At 37.7% G+C, this 19,051-nt stretch overlaps 1 protein-coding gene across 1 annotated transcript in view; it reads right to left on the bottom strand.

Moving 5' to 3' along the window:
• The window catches only part of MYO3B (myosin IIIB), a 243,282-nt gene that overhangs the window by 27,479 nt on the left and 196,752 nt on the right, over positions 1-19,051 (bottom strand). The window contains exons 30-31 of the mRNA XM_088145192.1: positions 15,934-15,994; positions 14,748-14,883 (exon numbers count right to left, since the gene is read on the bottom strand). Coding sequence (XP_088001318.1) covers positions 14,748-14,883; positions 15,934-15,994 — 197 coding nt within the window. The remainder of the gene's footprint in view (positions 1-14,747; positions 14,884-15,933; positions 15,995-19,051) is intronic.

The following is a 19,051-nucleotide window of genomic DNA, read 5'->3' as shown; positions in this document are numbered from 1 at the left end:
CCAAACTGAAAAATCATTGAGAGCTTAATGGAAGTTACTTTTTAGCAAGTGAGACTAAACACATCCCTGGAAGAAAAAGCCATTGTGCTAATAAGGATAGATGTGCACCAAGTGTCTTAAACTGAATTATACAGTAACAATGAATTTCTATATTTTTTAACCCCACATAATTCAGCAGGATATATTCCCAAGTAAGTTTACCTAAGATTGTAAACTATGACTATTTCTATCTTGGATCTTCTTTTGAAGGAAGATATATATACCACTTAGTTACAAATTTCACTATTTTAACTGCTCCATAGCATTAAAAATGATTTACGTCAGGTTATGATCATACACATTCTTTTTATTTATGAAATATCATTAGTAACTGTGGAGCAGCTAATCCAAAATTGGATTTGTAGAATTTTTCCTGTATTATCATGTTATAAAGATTAATTGCCTTTCATTACATATTGACTCTACCATCTGCACAAATGCTATCTTCCCACAGTACATAACTCTCAGCTCAGACTAACTCTCAGCTCAGACCCCTCCATCAAAGGAATATATCATGTATCACCTACTGGTGGATGAAATTCTATAGAGTTAATTCAGGACAGCTGAGAATTGGATTAGCTAAGTAGACTTTTGAGATCCATAATCAGGATCCACCATGTTTCCTCTGTGTACCTGCAAAAGGTTTTAAGAAGGAGGAGGATTTGAGGTTTGCTGTAACAGAAATAGGTGAAATATGTTGGAGGAAACTATTTCACCTGCAAGGCAGACAAGGGAGCCTGCCTGACACACTTATGAACACTGTCACTGCTCATTCTGTTCAGCTCATATCTGGGATGTGAAGGGATCCACAAGATCATAGTTTTACTTGAGTTAGGAGAAGCCAATCTGAGCAAGCTCCCAGCACAATCCAGTGTTGTTGCTGTTGTTGTTTTCACCTTCCATTCTGTCAAGCATGTGACCTTGACACACACACACACACACACACACACACACACACAGCTGTTATGCAGAGAAAATCCTTTAGGAGATTATTGAAGGCACAACTGCTCAAATATAGAGCAATCACTCTAACAGTTATTAATTCACCATCCAGCCTGTGCAGTATAACTTCTTAGAACTTCTTAAATTTATGTTTGATTTTTATTTGGCAAAATTTAGGCAGGAAATAAAAGTACGCTAACATATAACAGACTCAGTTTGGTGTAGTGGTTAAGGCATCAAGCTAGAAACTGGGAGATTTTGAGTTCTAGTTCTACCTTAGGCACGAAGTCAGCTGGGTAATCCTGGGCCAGTCACTCTCTCTCAGCCCTAGGAAGGAGCAGGTAATGGCAAACTACTTCCAAAATCTTGCCAAGAACACTGCAGGGACTTGTCCAGGCAGTCACTAGGAGTCAAAACTGACTCAAAGGCACATGCACACACACTCAAAAAACACATATAACAAATGCTCTATATAGAGTATGTAATGTTCTAAACCAAATATATTGAAATCCCCCAAATGGATTCTCTGTTTGATGGTTTCCACAGCGAGTAGATATAGAGGAAATATTATATTACTACCAATCTGTGAGTTTGTGCTAAAACAGGCAACTAACAGTCCTCCAAAATACTAAAGTGTTAAGGTAAGGCTATCAAATCTGGATTACAAAAATCCAGACAACCACTAAATGTCAACAAAGAGATACAGAAAACTCTGACTCAACCACAAGACAGCAAAGAGCTAGAGCTTTCTGTCTCCTTTTGCTGTAATCTAGTGTTGGTCCAGACTTTATGCAGCCCAAATCTGGTAGCCTTAATTAAGGATGCTTACGAGCTTTTTTATTGTTCAGCATTTGTATTAATTTAACTACAGAGCACTTGAAACAGCTGGGGTTTTCTTGCCATCTGTTGGATAAAATTAAACTTATCTTTATACCAGAAGAAATTTAGAATTATTTGTAAAAAAGAACATGTAATTGAATGATAACAAAACCAGTCCTGTTACTATAGCAGACAACCACTTACAGTAAGCATTACTTGACATGCAGTTCTATATACTGTGCATTCCTCATGTAATATGTTTAGATTGGGAATTTAGAAGATGACTGCTTTAAATATGGCAGCGTATAGCTGAAACTTCATTTTCCAACAGCTCAGATCTTAGGAGTTCAGTTAATCACATCCTCATTCTTTGTAGGCTGGCAAGTTGTGGAATATCCCTAGGAAGTGTTCTGGGATGTAAAAAAGGCATCACAAATGTTAGGATTCCCTTCAAACCTGGACATAAGGTAGGTACTAAACCACTAATCCTCTTCAGCTCTGTATACATCGTATGCAGACTCTGCATTATCCTTTGCAGGACTGATCAGAGTTTGATTATCTCTTAACTGTTAGGTCTGGTCATGGTCTGAACCAAGGAAATCTTAATTGGTACACTGGTATTGCAGCAAATTGTTCAAGATCATAGGACTAAATGCTGTGTAGTCAACCACTGTTTCTTCCTAAGCCTGCCTAGCTATCTAGCTACAAGTTTTCAAGCCAGCCTTCTGAGCAAAAGTATATTATTGTAATGGGCTGTGAGAATATCTTGAGGAACAGGAGGAAGAGCTGTAATCAAAACAATGGTCAGATAAGAGAAATCTGAGTCCAAAGCAGGAATGTAATTTGAGAAAATGTCTTAGACTTGATCCTCCCTAGTTCTCTTGTAGATAAAGGCAGGGGAGGGGGGAAGTGCTTTCAGACTTGCAAGTTTCTGTTACTATAATCCTATAATAAAATTAGTTTTAGTATTCATAACTTTGGTTTCCAAGTCTGGTCTACCTCGATGGATTGACAATTATCTTGCATGCTGGCACTGAGTTATGTGTTCTCATCTACACACTGCCCAAGCACCTCTTCCAATTTGTATTTCAGAGACGCGATCCTAATTTTGTATGTTAATTTCTGTGCACACTACATTTGATCTTAGCCCAAAGGCCCTAGAAGCAATGCAAATGCTTAATATGATTGGTTTGGATAACATCTTTTTAAGAGGCAAGCCAGAAGGTTCAGCATGCACAACCCATGTAAATGAACTGGAAGGAACCTAATAAGAACTATAGAACATTTTGAAATAAAGCTGAGATCTTATATATGTTTATAAGGACAGTGTATAGGACTATACTGTGGATGTATTTTTTTTATCGTCCTGAAGGCCTAAAATTATGCTGCTTACCAAACCTGCTCTGCTGCACAATGCGGTACTTTGTCTTTCATGTTTGCCAATGGCTTGACCTTATCTTGAATTTGATGCATCTTCCAAATGGATAAATATATAAATTGTAGAATAATCCAAACCAAGTACTTATATTTCCTGGCTTTTAGGGGACTTGAAGAGAAAATGTTTTACAAATGAAAAATTGAGCAACAAATGCAAAAATGTAAGTCTCTTATGTCTAATCATAAAGAATCATGATTAAAGGAAACTCAGATCCAAGGTGACTTGACACACAAAGAACACTGAGAAAACCATATGGCAATTTTAATAATTACAGCAGCAATACACAAGCTTAAGCAAGATGGAAGGGAGGGAGAGGAACTAATTGGGAGCCTGCCATTAGAGACATATACAACAGTTGGAGTATGCACAGCAGTGGCTAAATAACATCACAAAAGCTGTTGTACACAGAGGATAGTTAGGAAAAAACTAAGCAATCATAACAGCCCAGCAATGATAAAAATCTCAGCCATCAACAAAGCTGTGCAAAAGAACAAGAAGTACTTAAGCAAAGTTTTGTGTTGGAGGTAGCAAATGAAAGAGACAGAAAAAAATATTATATATATGCATGCATGCGTGTGTGTGTGTGTGTGTGTGTGTGTCTCTTTGAGTCAGTCTTGACTCCTGGCAACTGCCTGGACTAGTCCCTACAGTTTTCTTGGCAAGATTTTGGAAGCGGTTTGCCCTTGCCTGCTTCCCAGGGCTGAGAGGGAGAGGGACTGGCCCAAAGTCACCCAGCTGGCCTCATGCCTAAGGTGGTACTAGAACTCACAGTCTCCCAGTTTCTAGCCTGGTGCCTGAACCACTACACCAAAGTAGCTCTCGTGTAATGTAATGTAATGTAATGTAATGATAGTATCGTATATTATATTATAGTATAGTATAATATAGTATAGTATAACACTATTTTAGCTTTGTCCAGGTTCCAGCCACCTCAGGCCCTGACTATAGATCCCCAAAAGGGGGGAAGGGGAAGACACTCTTGGCTTAGACTTCTCGCACTGCCTTTTGATTCCTCATGTTTGATAAAGGGTCAACCTTGAACTGATCACTGATTTACTGTCCTATGAAGAAATGCCAACCAATAGCTGTGTGTTAGAGAATCAGCCTTTGCAGTGAAACTCAACAGCCTAGAACCAAACAGATTTTTCATGCAAAGATTTGTATATGTCATTTGCTATTAACTATAACTTTGGTCCACCCATGTAAGCCAACAAATGTAAGTTGTTTGTAAGAAAAGTAAGCACGGTGTGTTTCTATATTAGAGTGGGAACTGTAGTCCAGCCAGATGGGAGGTGCTGCAAAACTGCAAAGCTACAGATTGTCTTTGACTGGTAAAGCCATGAATTGTTCAACCTGATGGATCCTGAGAATCCTGAAAATCTCTAGTAGTATAATTACCTATCTATTCTAACTAGCAATGAATGAAAATCTAACATGACTAAATAGTAAAAAGAGCCAGCATTTTGAAATAAGAATCAGTAAAAAGCCTGCACCATCATTCAAAGACAATAACCATTATCTAGAAGCAAGTGTATTATGTATGCATTCCAAGGACAAATGGGGAGAAAAAGCAGATGCCTGAGGAATGTGGAAACCAGCTAAAGAAGTAAACCAACAAGTGGCTGTTTGTTAATTAGCCTGGTGCATGGTGAGATTTTGCACAGCAGCATGAACTATAAAAGCTCCAAAAAGAAAAAGTACAGGCCAAATGCTTCTTATCCAGATAAGAGTTTCCAGTTCTCTCCCATGCTTAACCAGTTCTAGTAGCAAGAAGGGTGAGAATGTGTATGAATGTGTAGGCGCCTATTTTGTTAAACTAATAAAGCTTTATTGTTAGAACTCAGTGTTCTTGTTACTTGTTGCAAGATCCTCATAACTGGAACTCAAGGTAAAAGTCAGTGAGAGATAGCTCACTGACTGGGTTGCATGGGTTTTCCCTGAATAAATTCCCTCCATTGACTAAAGCTAGGCACCTAACAGTCTCAAGATACCTGATCTCAGCTGCTTGCAAACTGCAGGCCAAAGCAAGGGGGGGAGAGCTGGAAAGTGCATACCTCGACAGAAAGCCTAAGGAGGAATGATTGACTAAGTTTGATCTATAAAATTTTAAATTTAAAGGGTATATGGACTTTCAGCAGGACTGGGGATTTGTTTGGGGAGCCATGAGATGGTTTAGGAAATCTGAGGATACCCAGACAGTAACAGGGGCCACATGGTCATCCCAGTCCTTTGGACCATTAGTTGGAAATGGATCTATGGATCTGAACCTTGGTTCAAGAAGTGAAATAACACTTTGGGGAACTTAAGTTGGATCTCTGTCAGTGCCACTAAGTATGAGTGGCATGTTGGAAGATTTTAACAAGGTTGCAAAAGATCTTTTTAGCAAACAGAATTTAAATAAAGATTCTATTCAATTGTTTTTAAAGGACTGCAATATTACTGAAGATATTAAATTAACTTTTATGAACTATGATAAAATTTGGGGTTATAAACAAAAAGATCAAATAGCTTTTTTGGCAGTTTTTTAAACATTTGGTTTAGGCAATTAAATACCATCATATGTAAATTAAGAGCAGATGCTTATGATTTACAAGGTAAACTGGAATTATGACAGAATGAAAAGGGCGGGGGGAAATTTTCTTGGGCAACACAGAGCATTTCTCTCTCTTCTCTCTCTATCAAGAGCTAGCAGAGAGTAGGAGAGCCATTTAGTGCAATTAACAACCTTTTGCCCATTGAGTGCTTTGCTACCTAAAGGGATACCCAGAGCAGGGTTCCAAGTGCTGCAGCATGATTTGAGGATGGGTGGGAAGGAGGGAACATAGGAAGCTAAGTCATATCCTTAAGTCATATCAACTGGAATCCAGAGTAAGTTCATCTGTAATTGAGCAGGTCTTGAACTGACTGCACCAATAACCTGGCTTGAGTTGGAGTTACTCTCAAGGAGGCAAGTAAAGTTTTGTAAGAGGTGAGTAAAAACTACAGCTGGAAAAAAAGAAAAGATTTTCCCCAACTCCCGGAGATTCCAGCTATTTATCAGAGGATATTTGGGGAAATGTTAAACCTACTTTTTTCCAGCCATGATTCAACAACTTTTTCCTGCCCTTTATTTTTAAAACAACTCAAACATTCTATCTCCAGCAGAGAAAGGGACTGGATAATCTGACTCTGTTCATGATCAAAAGCATGTCTCACTCATGGATGTAGATTGATCTTTTGGCACGAGGCTGATGGTTTCTGACTGCAAATGTCAGAGTTTACGGCCTGTGTATTCACAACAGGTTATCTGCTCATCACTTCTATTTAATATTGTAATAATAGGTGAACACAGGAAGGGGAAGCATCCAGGCCCCAAGGAGTCGGAATAATGGTGATAAAGAGAAACCTCCCAGAGTTAGATATGAGGGTTTAGGTTGAATTGTGACTAAGAGAAAATTGTCAAGGGGCTTCTCAGAGTTGGGGGTTCAGTTATAGTTTCACAAGGGATGCTCAAAGTGGTCCTTATTTTAGTGAGTTTGGGCCTTGAGAAGGTTCTCATTTCACATTATGAAGAGACCCAATGCAGAAAAGGAGTAAGAGCTTCTCAGCAGCAATATGAGTCATACCACCACAGAATGGAAATGTGCATGGGAGGAGGTGCAGAGGAAATTGTAGGTTTCCTACCTAATAATTAATGGAGCCTCATGGCCCAGCCACATGGATATATTCTGCCAAATTCCAAACAATTGGAACACAACTGCAAGCATCACAAATACTAGTTTTTGAGCACTACAATACCCAGGCATAGAGATGGTGTGAAACCAATCAAAACATTTGGGGTTTTGTGTTAAACATATCTGAGAAGGTCTTACTTGCTTATTCAAGAAGAAAACCAAACAGTTTAAGATTTCAACTGGGGAAAAAAAGGAAAGATCTGAGTTCTTGAGTTTTATATCAAGAACAAAGACTTTGCTCTGATGTATACTGATCACTGGCATTTTAAAAGGGAGCAAGCTTTTCTGATTTCTTTGATAGTCCTTATTTAAAGAGGTAAAGACCTCTTTAAAACCCTAACCCTTGATACACTCCATGTTGTTTTCTGAGCAATAAATATGGAAGTGGCTTGCCGTTGCCTGTTTCTTTTTTGGGAGGTGGGGGTTGCTTCTCTGGCTTTATCTTAGTCTAATCTACAAGCCCTTTAAATTCCTGGTGGTTTCCCATCTAAGTACTAAACAGGTCCAATCCTGCTAAGCGTTCATAACCAGCTAAGGTCAGCTAAGTGCTGCCCTTGCCTGTGGAGACAACCCTTACTTAAGATGTCCTTTCCTTCCGTAGAGAACCGGGGGACATTCTGACACCACTTTCTCCAACCTGAAACCCTCTAGGGTATGTTGGCACTACAACACTCAGAACTGTCAACCAGCAGAGCCAAGGTGGACAATTCTAGGAATGGTAGTCCCAACACATCTAGAGGAAACCAAATTGAGGAATGATCCTGTATTTGGAATAAATAAGTGGTGCCTGAGAAAAAGGTTAAGCACCATTAGCCCTCTAGTCAGTTTTGTTTCATTAACACCCAATCTGAAAATGGCTTTCTGTGAAAAAGATATTTCTCAAGACTGTGGCATGTATCACCTTGCCCACATGCATGTGTCACTAAGCACCACAAATTTATAGGCAAACCTGCATGGGATTGGGCTGCAGAGTCCCTTGAAAGGGTTGTTTTTTCCTTATTCTTTTTGCTACATTCCTTTCCTAAAATAAGGGTCTATATTTGCCATTTTATTTTGGCTCAAGTGCCGTATGCTTAAACCATCCCATCAGACGTTGAGAGCAATTCAGGCTCACTGGCGTGTGAAAGCATCTGAATTTCCAGCTGAAGAGCCATGCCTTCTGAAACTGCTGGAAGAGGCTATTAGTCTTCAACAGGTTTATTTCTTTAATGCTCACTCATTTAAGAGTGATTGATAATCATTGCCTCTTTAAGTGCCTTAAATGCATTACTGGGAAATTCTGTGGTTACATGCTTGCTCTTTCCACCTAGTTATTTTTTTGTACATCAAATCAATGGTGCCACTAGTTCTTCCTCAAAACCAAATGTTAATTGGGGCTCCTTTGACACAATATTTGTTAAAAGTGACTTTGAATTTGCATGTCATTGCCTCTATTACCCCACCTAAAGGAACCTGGATTCCACCATTTTTTTCAAGAGGAGCAATCTTGAATTTTTGTTTTGCTTTGTTGAACTACTCACAGAGTATGGAGGTAATGGTCTCATTTGGCAGATTTATTTTTTAATATGGAATCCCTTTAAAAGGTTCCAGTGTAATGCACACATCTTCAAGAGTCTATGTAAAGTGAAAATCATAATAAGGAAATAATGAATTTCCTCTTGTATTTAGAGAAGATTCAGATTTTGCAGTGGAAACTACTCCGTATGTGACAGACTGTGACCATATGCCTCCTAACATGGAAGAAATCTCCATAGACTTACTTCTGCCTTAACTGCACAAGATAGTGCAGCCCGTACCTTGAATGCAAATAATATTCCAGATTGCCCTTTCTTTCTGCTTCTTATTAATTAATTGAATGCTTAATTAGAACACGATCAATGTTTTTTATAATAAGCACAGAAAAGAATACATTGATATACATTTGGGGCTTTTTCTGTTGCCATACTGTTGGCTGATTGTTTAATTTGAATTGTTTTCAAATTACTATAATGTTATAATGTGAATTGTCCTAGGATCTATTTTGAAAGAGGGCTGTAAGCATTACGAATATAGTGCCCCTACCAGCCAGCAGAACTCGGAGAGAATACACATCTCTTCATGCAGACTACAAACATTCCCCACCCACCTTCCTTTGCCTGAGATACAACTCTTGATCCCGTGCAGAATCCAGTCCCTCTCTTTGCTAGAAAAAGAAAGAGAGTTCCTTTTAAAACCATGGGCAGAACCACAGAAGCGGTGAGCCAGAAAAACAGGGAACTAACATAATTCTCAGATTAAAGTTGGGGAATTTCCAAGAAGCTGAAGGAGTCCAGATAACCGAAGCACAAGGCATATCTATTTCAAAAGTGTTCTAACTCTGTAGAATTAGGTAAAATATATAGCCAGGAAATAGTTCTGGTTTTTTATTTATGCTTCTGGGATGCTACAGCTCAACGTTCTTATTTATCTGTAAAAATTAAGAATTTGACATATAACCTTAGCCTCATATCCCTCTGTCAGGCGGCATAGGAAACATCATTTTTTTCTTTATAAATGTCTTCTAACCTGTCATGTTAATTTAATTATCTACCGAGCTAGGAGATCTCACTATTAAAATTGCCTTGCTTTTTGTATTAAAATTGCTTTGCTAACTGTCAGAAAGGCAGCACAGGTTGTAAGTGCCCTATCTCTCTTACAGGCTAGGATTAGGAGAAGATACCAGGTGAGTGCCATATGAAAGACAGGTGGCCACAATGAGAACTACCAAGCTGCTACCCCAAAACAGGAGGCAAGGCCAGAGGGTTTCTCGGAGAGAAGCATTTCCCACCCACAGACTCAGTTGGTTCACTGCACTATGTATTTCAAATAAACAAATAAATGTAACAATCCTCAAGGCCTTACTGGGGGAGGGGGGATTAATAATTTGCAGTAAAGTATCAGATCTCAACTATAAATGTTATCTGGATAGTTTGCTTTCACCCATTGTTCCCTTCCTGCTACAGATTTGACATTTCAGATGTATTAAAATACTGTCATCATGGACTGGGCAAAATGGTCTGGATTTATTACTAAGCCTCTGGGCCATCAAGGATTTCTGATTCCCATTATTTAACAATAACAAGAAAACACCCCCTTCGCCCCACATACATATCTTAAATTAACTAATGAAGAAAGCTCAGGATAATCAAGAGTCAATTTTTGTTAGGCTGCCATTGAACAGAACTTGACAATGTATCACAGCTAAACCTATTTCCTAGGCTTGGATTGGGCAGAAGACTCACAGACATAGCTTGGCTAGATAAGAATTTTTATTATAACCAAGAATGAAGCCCAACAAAATAGTTGATTGCTCACCTCTGGCTTAAAAGTACAAGTGTCTCTTATATCCTTGGTGGTTCAGTCCTTTTCTTCCTCCCCTTCCAACTAATTAATGAACTTTTTCCATGGCACTTGGTGGCCTTGAAGCTAAATGGCTGTTGTGGGTTTACATAACTGCCAATTCTATACTAAAAACTGTTGACTCTTAGTTTGCCTCTCACATTTCCCGCTTTACATATTATTCTGTTACTTTGTTGCACACTCACATGGGATGATTTACAAATATTGTAGGTAGGGTAGGTAGGTAGGTAGGTAGGTAGGTAGGTAGGTAGGTAGGTAGATAGATAGATAGATAGATAGATAGATAGATAGATAGATAGATAGATAGATAGATAGATAGATAGATAGATATTCAAGCCTGCCCCACCTTTCATGTACTAGAGTGGGTCTGAAACACCTGGTTGAGGCACTAGTTAAGTATTGCCAAGACAATCAATTACAAATTAACTATGATAAAACTAAAATTTTGGTTTTTGAAAAAAAAGTTAAAAAGTACATCTGGAAAATTCAAGATCATATAATAACACAAGTAGAGGTTGTTAGTTATCTGGGCATTTTATTTACCATGCTCTAACCTGGCAACATCATTGTAAGGCAATACTTCGGAAAGCAAAATCTACTATGATGGCCTCGCTTCAATATTTTTACTCAAAAGGAGGAAGATTTGTTCCTGCAGCAATAAACATTTTTAATGCCAAATTAAAATCTCAAATTTTATATGGAGCTCCAATTTGGATCACATTTGCTAATAATAACATAGCCCAATTGCAGGTGAAATTTTTAAGATCTCTTTTAAGTGTCCCAAACTGTGTTCCAAATTTTGTTATTCTCTCAGAAACTGGGCAATGCTTTGGGTTAAGCGCTATCAGATGTGGTTTCACACATTTTTTAAAAAAATAAGGAAGGATTGCTTCAGGAAATCCCAAATGAATCCTTTGTAGATATGTACGTAGTTTAAACAGGTGACTCAAAAGATAAGTCAGATTGGCATTGATCCTGATTATTTATTTTCCAGGGGTATGTCATCAGCATTTCATTGTATCAAACAAAGACTATGGGATAATTCAGTACAGGAATTAATGGCTAAAGCCAAAGTATTGGGTTTACCTGTAAGTTTTGGAATTAACTACAGATATATTTTTCAACTCCCTAAATATTTGAATAGTTTATATTTAGGTAAATTCAGAATAGCCTTTTCTAAAGCCTGATTAATTGTGTTGCCATCAAATATGCTATATGGTAGATTTCAAAAAATCCCCATCTCTCAAAGATTTTGTCCCTGTAATGGTACTGATCCTGAAATGATGGATCATATTTTATTGTATTGAGAATTTTATAAGAGTCTTCAGCAGGAAGTTATCTGGCCTATTTTAAAATCCAAACCAGGAAGAGATACTTCTGAGTATGTAAAAATTTTACTTGCAGATAAAAATCCTGAGATTACAGTGACAACAGCCAGATTTTTAACTGTGGCTATAAAAACAAGGTTTTACTAACAAATCAATGAGTTGGGGTTTTAAGTGTATTATGTAATATTTATTAAATATTGTATTTGTTAAACTGTTTTATGTAAAGCCAAGTTTAGATTATATTTGTAAATTGCTTTTGGGCCTTTTGGCCGTAAATAAAATTGAAACTGATTACAACAAATGATCTCTTCTTCCCATATCTCATCTCTTATCTATAAACAAAATTTTATTGTCATTCAGCCTGGTCATTCAGTCCTGGTCAGCAAAATCCACTAAGGGTTATCAGAGATAACTTATCTATTTTAACCTTAATCAAATAAACCAATTTATATTCCTTCCCTTTACTTTTAACTATCTTGATTTTTAATCCCTTCAAATAATGTCCTAGAACTTGATTTATTTTCCTTTTTTCTTTGTCTCTTCTCACAAAATTCTTCAAAACTTTTGTAGCCTCTTTTGTAAATCCAATATAGGAAGTTATCCAAGTCACTCTTCTGATTTGTTATTTGCATGTCCCTTTTAATTATTAAAACATCAGCCAGTTTCATTTGTATATCCAGTATATCATATTTTTTCAGATCATTCTTGTAGCCTGTCATTTTTAAATCCATGTTCAAATCAATTTCAGTCTTGTCTGGTAGAACTTGTTGCTCTTGCATAACATCATTTAGACACAGTCTAGCTATAGAGGCAGACATTCTTAAAATTAACTTCTGAGTCCATTGTGCACAAATATCCTTTAGTATGTCCAGTGTTAAAGTATTTTGCTCCATTCTGTGTTAGCAAGTTGAATTTAAGTGTACTTCTCCTTTATTTGTAATTTTAATTCCTTCTGGTACCCTCTAGTGTCCAATTTTCAAAGTCCCAACCCATCATGTTTTTTTTCCAGAATTCAAAACACCAGCTGTTTCCCATGGAAAGGATTCCTATAATTAATTTCAAAATCTTCTTTCAAATCCATCTGGACCTTCAGTCCATTTACGACTTTCTAAAAACAACTCTAATCGCCCTGTCATTTATTTCCCCCAAAAAAGAATTTTCCCAAGTCCTTAAACTTGTACTTAAAACATCTTTTGCTAAGAATTGAATGAAACTCACCCACTGAATGCCATAAAACTTGCTGTTCTGAAGGTTCTTAATATTTGAAAAGCAGGAAAAAAGTAATTCCAAAGGTGATTAAGAAATAAGGCTTGGCCAAGCTTTTTGTCCATAAAGACTACGTTACGACTCTGAGCTTGGATGGAATCCCTTGACTCCAAGCTACTCACTCCCTAGCTGAACACAAAAACCTCCTGCAGTCTACTTATGAGGAGCATCTGTCTGGAGTACACGAGGGCGATCTCACAATCTATCCTTTCTCCGGAGAGTTTTCGCCAGTCTGGATCCATCTTCCAGCTGCCAATCTCTGCCATAATGTCGTCCCTGCTCCTTCAGGGATGTCTAGCTTGCCATGTCCTCACAGGAAGTCCCTATAAGAATCTTCATCGCAGCCAAGAGTGAAGCCAAGCAAGGAGGTTGATTGTTCACTCTATGTATAAAGGTACCAATCCCTCTTATACTCACGGTGGTTCAAATCTGTAACTTTGTCTTCCCACCCTTCCGACAACTTAATGGATCCTTTGTACAGTGCTTGATGGCCTTGAAGCTGAGTGATTACTGAGTATTTACATAATTGTGAATTCTATCTAAGGACAATTAGTTCTCAACTTGCTTTTCCCAATTTTTGTTTATTTGTATAATGACTGAGTTCAGAATTCTTCAATTCTTACTACAAGCCTCTTGCACCTTATACATCCCAGGATTTTAGTGTACACCCCAGTATTTTAGTAAACATAGTCTATTTTTATATTGAATAAATATAAAGCAGATCCCACTGCCTACCCCTGGATTAAGACATTTTGGTCAGGATGAATAATCGGCTATCATTTATATCCAATGATTGTAAATATTTGCAGGCAATGGTGCACTGCTAAATGTTTAAAAACCAGCCCTGCAGGCTCTATTGCCACTGCCATGCTGCACCACTAGCCACGGAACAGCTGTTTGGCATGCTAGGTGTCAGGGCTCAGCTCTGCTCTCAACCAACTTGCAAAATTCCAGAACATTTAACAATCAGCTCTCGTGAGCCTGTGTGAGCTGGCTCCAGCACACTACTGTTTGCAGGCCAAGCTAGTATATTGGTTTGGACAGCAGCAGCTTCCCTATCTTGACAATGAATAGGGGTATGCAAAATGTTTTGAATTTGAACCGTTTCAAATTCTAAAAGACCTATTTCAGGTTTGAAACAATTGTTTCACATCTGAAGCTGTTCTAACCATTTTGGAATATTCTGGACGCTAATAATCTTCAGCTTTCCTGAACGAATTTTCTTCTGGAACCTAGTTCTTCTTACCTTCTTATCCTTTTTCTGCTCTTCTCTACAAAGCCCATTTACTTTTGCTTCTTTACTCACAGACCATTGGACTAAGTCTTTTAACTACAGACCTTGCTTTGCCCCTTGATTTTGTGTTTCTGCTTGTAGACATAGTTTATCTACCATGATTGATTCAACACCATTTTATCTTAGCTGCCAACTATCCTCACTTAATTGTCCCAGATTTCTCCTACATGGGCTACAGGATCTGAATTTGATCCTGCAAATGTTATGTAGGCAAAAGTGAGAACAAGCAGGTGTAGATAGTCCTAAAGGTATTTGGTATAGCTAAAATATATATCCTTAGGATACACTGCATTGTTTAAAATAATTACTACTACATCATCAGTTGACAATGCCCACGCATGCAACAGGGAAAGATAGATATTGTAATTAATTTGTATTACTTAAAATTAAGGAGAAAAAGGTTGACAGGAAAACTCAACCTCTGCAGATTTTGCTATTTTCGGTCTTTCAAAGGGAACGATAAGGCTTTTTACATAACAAAAGACAGTTGTTAAAAAGTATGTCTTTCCATACATAAACATATTTCCTACCTTGTGGTTCAGGTCGTCTTTGTGGACAAGAGAGCTGGTGATTTGCAGTTAAACTGGTGTGGAAGAAAGGCTGCAAATCTTTCACTTGGTCTGAATGCCTTAGAATGGCCAGGGATGCTGAAGTATCAGCTAAAATCTTTTTAAGAAAAGAAAAAAGAAAAGAAAAGAAAACGGAGTTGTTTTTCAATCAAGCTTTATAGTCATCAAGACACGTGCACATTATTCTATGACTACTGTATTACATTTAACATACTGGATGGTCTCTGGCAAGGTTCAGTGCTAGACTGGAGTCCGTCTTCCCCAAGCTGGCGCCTTCAGATGTATTGAACTACAACTCTCAACCGGCATAATAGTCTATCACATTTGGAGGGATTCAGCCAGGGAAGGTTAGCTTAGGATTGTATCTAGTCAATCCAGTTCTGTTGAGTTGTATGATACTCTTTCTCCCAGAGCCTATATTTGAATGGGCCAAGCCCTGTGATTTCTTCGGCAGCTGTGCTTTGCACCTACATCACCTGCTACCTGTGTGTTTCCCTCACTGGCACAGAGGAACTGCTAATAATGGCATGTGATATATGCTGATTTTTGCTCAAAGTTAATTTGTATCTTTAGAAGTAAAAAAGGCTATAGGAAGGTATTAATCTGCTTAACATTTCTAAGTACATCATCCAAGGGATTTTGTTTTTTTAATCTTACATATGCTCAGCAGAGCTACTGGCAAAAACTGTACATTTTCTTCATTTCATCCTTGCAACATCAAATGGTAAGCAGCAAAAATTGGATCAGACTTCAAAGACGGCTGTGCTCCCAGTCACAGAGCGACTCCTCCATTTCACATATTGAATTCGAACAGGATATCAAAGTGCTACCAAAGAACCTCAGGTCCTTGTGAAAAAAAAGAGGATCTCACATCTGTAGAAAGTGAAGTGCACAGACAAATCACCTCAGGGACCAGCTAACATTTATTCACAGCAGCAGATTTCCAGCCTTTTGATTCCCTTGTTCACTGTACCTCCCTATCTTTCCACAGAACAAAAGTTCTTAGCAAGCAGAGCTTTGTCTCCAAGACTTCAAAATACTCCTAACGGTTTCATATTCTGATAGTTGTGCCAAGCAACTCTGAACATGCTTCTGAACTGTAGATTCAGGGATCTTATATCATTTTAGAAACTGAATTTCATAGTACCTTGCTTGTTTGTTTGTCAAGAAAGCACTGTTTTGCAGGAGAAGGGCTGCTACTTTTCTGTCTGAAACAAGAAAAAATGTTGTTATTGTTGCTATTGCTTCTTAAGATAGCATTAATTTCTATATCATTTCCCTTCTGGTTATCCCCATTATGTTTAATCCTCTGATAACAATTTCTTACAACATAGCTATTAAGCACAGCAAATTATATTTCTAAAGATTTCTGTTACTCTTTTATTTACTTTCTTTAAAGGATATTTTCTAAAGCAACAACTATGCATGGAATGTTCTACTATAAATTTAAAGAAACACAAAAGAAAAATGTTTCCTTATTTTAAAAACATTGGCCACAAATGAAAGGGGGAAGTTGTGCCTGCTCACAGAGCTTTGCTCATTTATGTGTTTTTATTCTCACTGATTATCAAAGAAACAAGCCACTTTTGAAAGTCATTGTCCTTTCACAAAGGTTGGAGAATTCAAGCTGTTGTGTCCTCTGCTCTCAGAACATTCTCTACATGAAATCTCACAGTCACATATTATCTAACTAATAACTAATTCCCCATTCTAGAGGACAGAGGAGAATCCCCCCTCCCACACTTTGGCTGAGAAACTACCTGGGGCTTATAATAAATATCATTATAATATTTTATTTACAGATACAGTAATATTGGAAATACTGTAATTTGCCATTCCTAAAGAAAGCCCATCAAAGCTGTATCTTCAACTTTACAATAATTCAGACTGACTTTTTGCTTGTAGGCTGTATCTCTTGGGCTCTGTCTATTTGAAAACTCCACACATTGTGCTCTCTTTCATACTCACACATACACACCTAACAACAGTGTGGATTCAAACACTGGGTTCACATATCAGTTTATTGAAGAAGCCATAATGACCTAGAATACTAAACCATACATCAAAATTTTCAATGCTCCAAAGGCTGAATTAACCCATCAAGCATAAGGCAGAACCACACCAGAAGTATAACTTAGCATAGGGGTGCAGATCACTTACTACTCAAAGTCCACACTAGACTGTGCAACATATTGAAGATCATAATCTAAAAGTGCAGGGGGGCTGGAATTAACTTGGGGGTGAGATTTTAAGGGACGAGAAAATGCTTTTTGCCCCTTAATCCTATCCCAAACACTCTCCAAATGGCCAAGATTATTAGGTCCATTCGTTCCAGGTTGTCTGGGGGAGGGGTAACAAAATGGGTTCTCGTGGGCCACACACAGTCCATGGGGTACAGTTTTTGCACTCTTGGTTTAGCATAATGTACAATCCCAGCAATGAGAAAGGGAGATTATCACGACCAGCTGAAGAGTTACTTTCCCTCACAATTCAGAATTAGGAATTAGTGCTAGATTTCTAAAAAAAAAGAAATGTCAGGACATAAGTGTATCTGGAAGTTCAACTTTCTCATCTAAAAAGTTCTAATTCTGTAGTTTTTTGTGCTGAGAGAAATACAGTCTGAAGTGTTCTAGGGACAATTTTAAATGGTTCTTTCCTCATATGCTTTGAGGTGAAGCCCTGGCACTGAAAATAATGCTAGGATATTAGGATATAACCCTGGTACAAATTTAGTGCTGTCTAGAATCAAAGAAAAGTTGGAATGAACCAGACATTATTTTCTTCTAAATGCCTGTTTTAATTAATATAATAACCAGGTCTACCTCATCTGGACTACATAATTCCAGAGAAACGCAAGATAGCAGCAAAAGGATACAGAAAACTCACTTGGCTTCCTTTCAGTGGTTGTCTGGAAGTTTGCAGGCTAGAAATGGTAGCCCTGCTAATAACAGCAACCTACAGAGTAACGAGGCAGCAGTTCCACTGAAGTGCTTCTCTGCCAGTGCTGGGTTATATAACCTGCAGTTTATAGCTAAAATATTTTACTTCACCTCAGCTTGGCCTCAGAGCTGACATCACTTAATTAGTTCAAGTCCATCCTGCTCTTGCTGGACTCTGGGAATATTCACAGGTTACCGCTTTGTATCAAACAACTATACAAGGCAGATTCTTGAACTGAATGGACCATTGGATTGTCAGAGGAATTAGCTCACATGAATTTCTCTGAAGGACCACGGAGTAGAGATTTGAGAGATATTCAAATATATAAGTTTTACACACTCATCTGGTAAGGATAAATCATTATATTTCTGATATGGACAAGACATTATATGATCATAAGTCAATTTCGTATGATTTTCATAATCTACAACCAAAAAAATGCATAAAAATGCTATTTTTGTAAGCATTTCCCCCTAATCTAGATATCTCCATACATAATTTCTCAGTTGAGAATTGTATCACTAAATTTAGAGGTGTGCAATCTGAACGATGACTTTTTTTTTTAGTCTGGAAGTGTAAATTAAGCCGGTCTGATTACATTGGTGATCAAATAAAATTCTCTGCTTAAAATAACAAGAAAACCAGATTTACACATTGTATGAAGATGTACCTTGCCTAATCATGATTTACTGAATAAACTACAATTGCTTGGGTTTATACAGAAATATAAACCACAACATTGGGTTCATACAATATACTAAGCCAGAACCAAACAATGTGTAAACCTGTTCTGAGTCTTGCTTCATCTTAAAAGTGATCAGGTTTACTTTGTGCAGATTGAATATTGTCCTATAATCTTGAATTACAGGTTCACCTACACATTGTTAGGAAGAGGAAAGGAATTATGAAAAGCAAGATCAGAAGGAAACAAAACACAGGAAGTACAGATTATGTTACAAAGTGAGCACTCAACAAAGCAATGTTTTAGGATAGCACAGATATCCTGGAATTGGTAATTAACACATGTAGTATGATTAAAGCAAAATTACAATGTTGTCCTTATTCAATCATTATTATACACAACATTATTGTAGTGTTCCACTGATAGCAGAAGGTCCCAATCATGGAATGATTCCTAGATGAGCATTGATGGAAGTCTCCAGGTTAGAGGACAAAAACAGCAGCCACCATACATACAGTAATTGGAAGAATGACATATATATGCATCCTCTACCAAGTTTAAAATATTCTGTGTTTATGCAAACATTTGAACAGAGCGCATGGGTTGTTCCAACTTGACTACATGCTCCATTCATGCCTGATAG

This window comes from Python bivittatus, unplaced genomic scaffold (genome assembly GCF_059951505.1).
Source record: "Python bivittatus isolate LINGU-HERP-01145 unplaced genomic scaffold, Pbiv_v1 ctg000480_np1212, whole genome shotgun sequence".
In the NCBI taxonomy this organism is placed as follows: Eukaryota; Metazoa; Chordata; class Lepidosauria; order Squamata; family Pythonidae; genus Python; species Python bivittatus.
The sequence above is the reverse complement of the archived record's forward strand: the minus strand, read 5'-3'. Positions and strand labels throughout refer to the sequence as shown.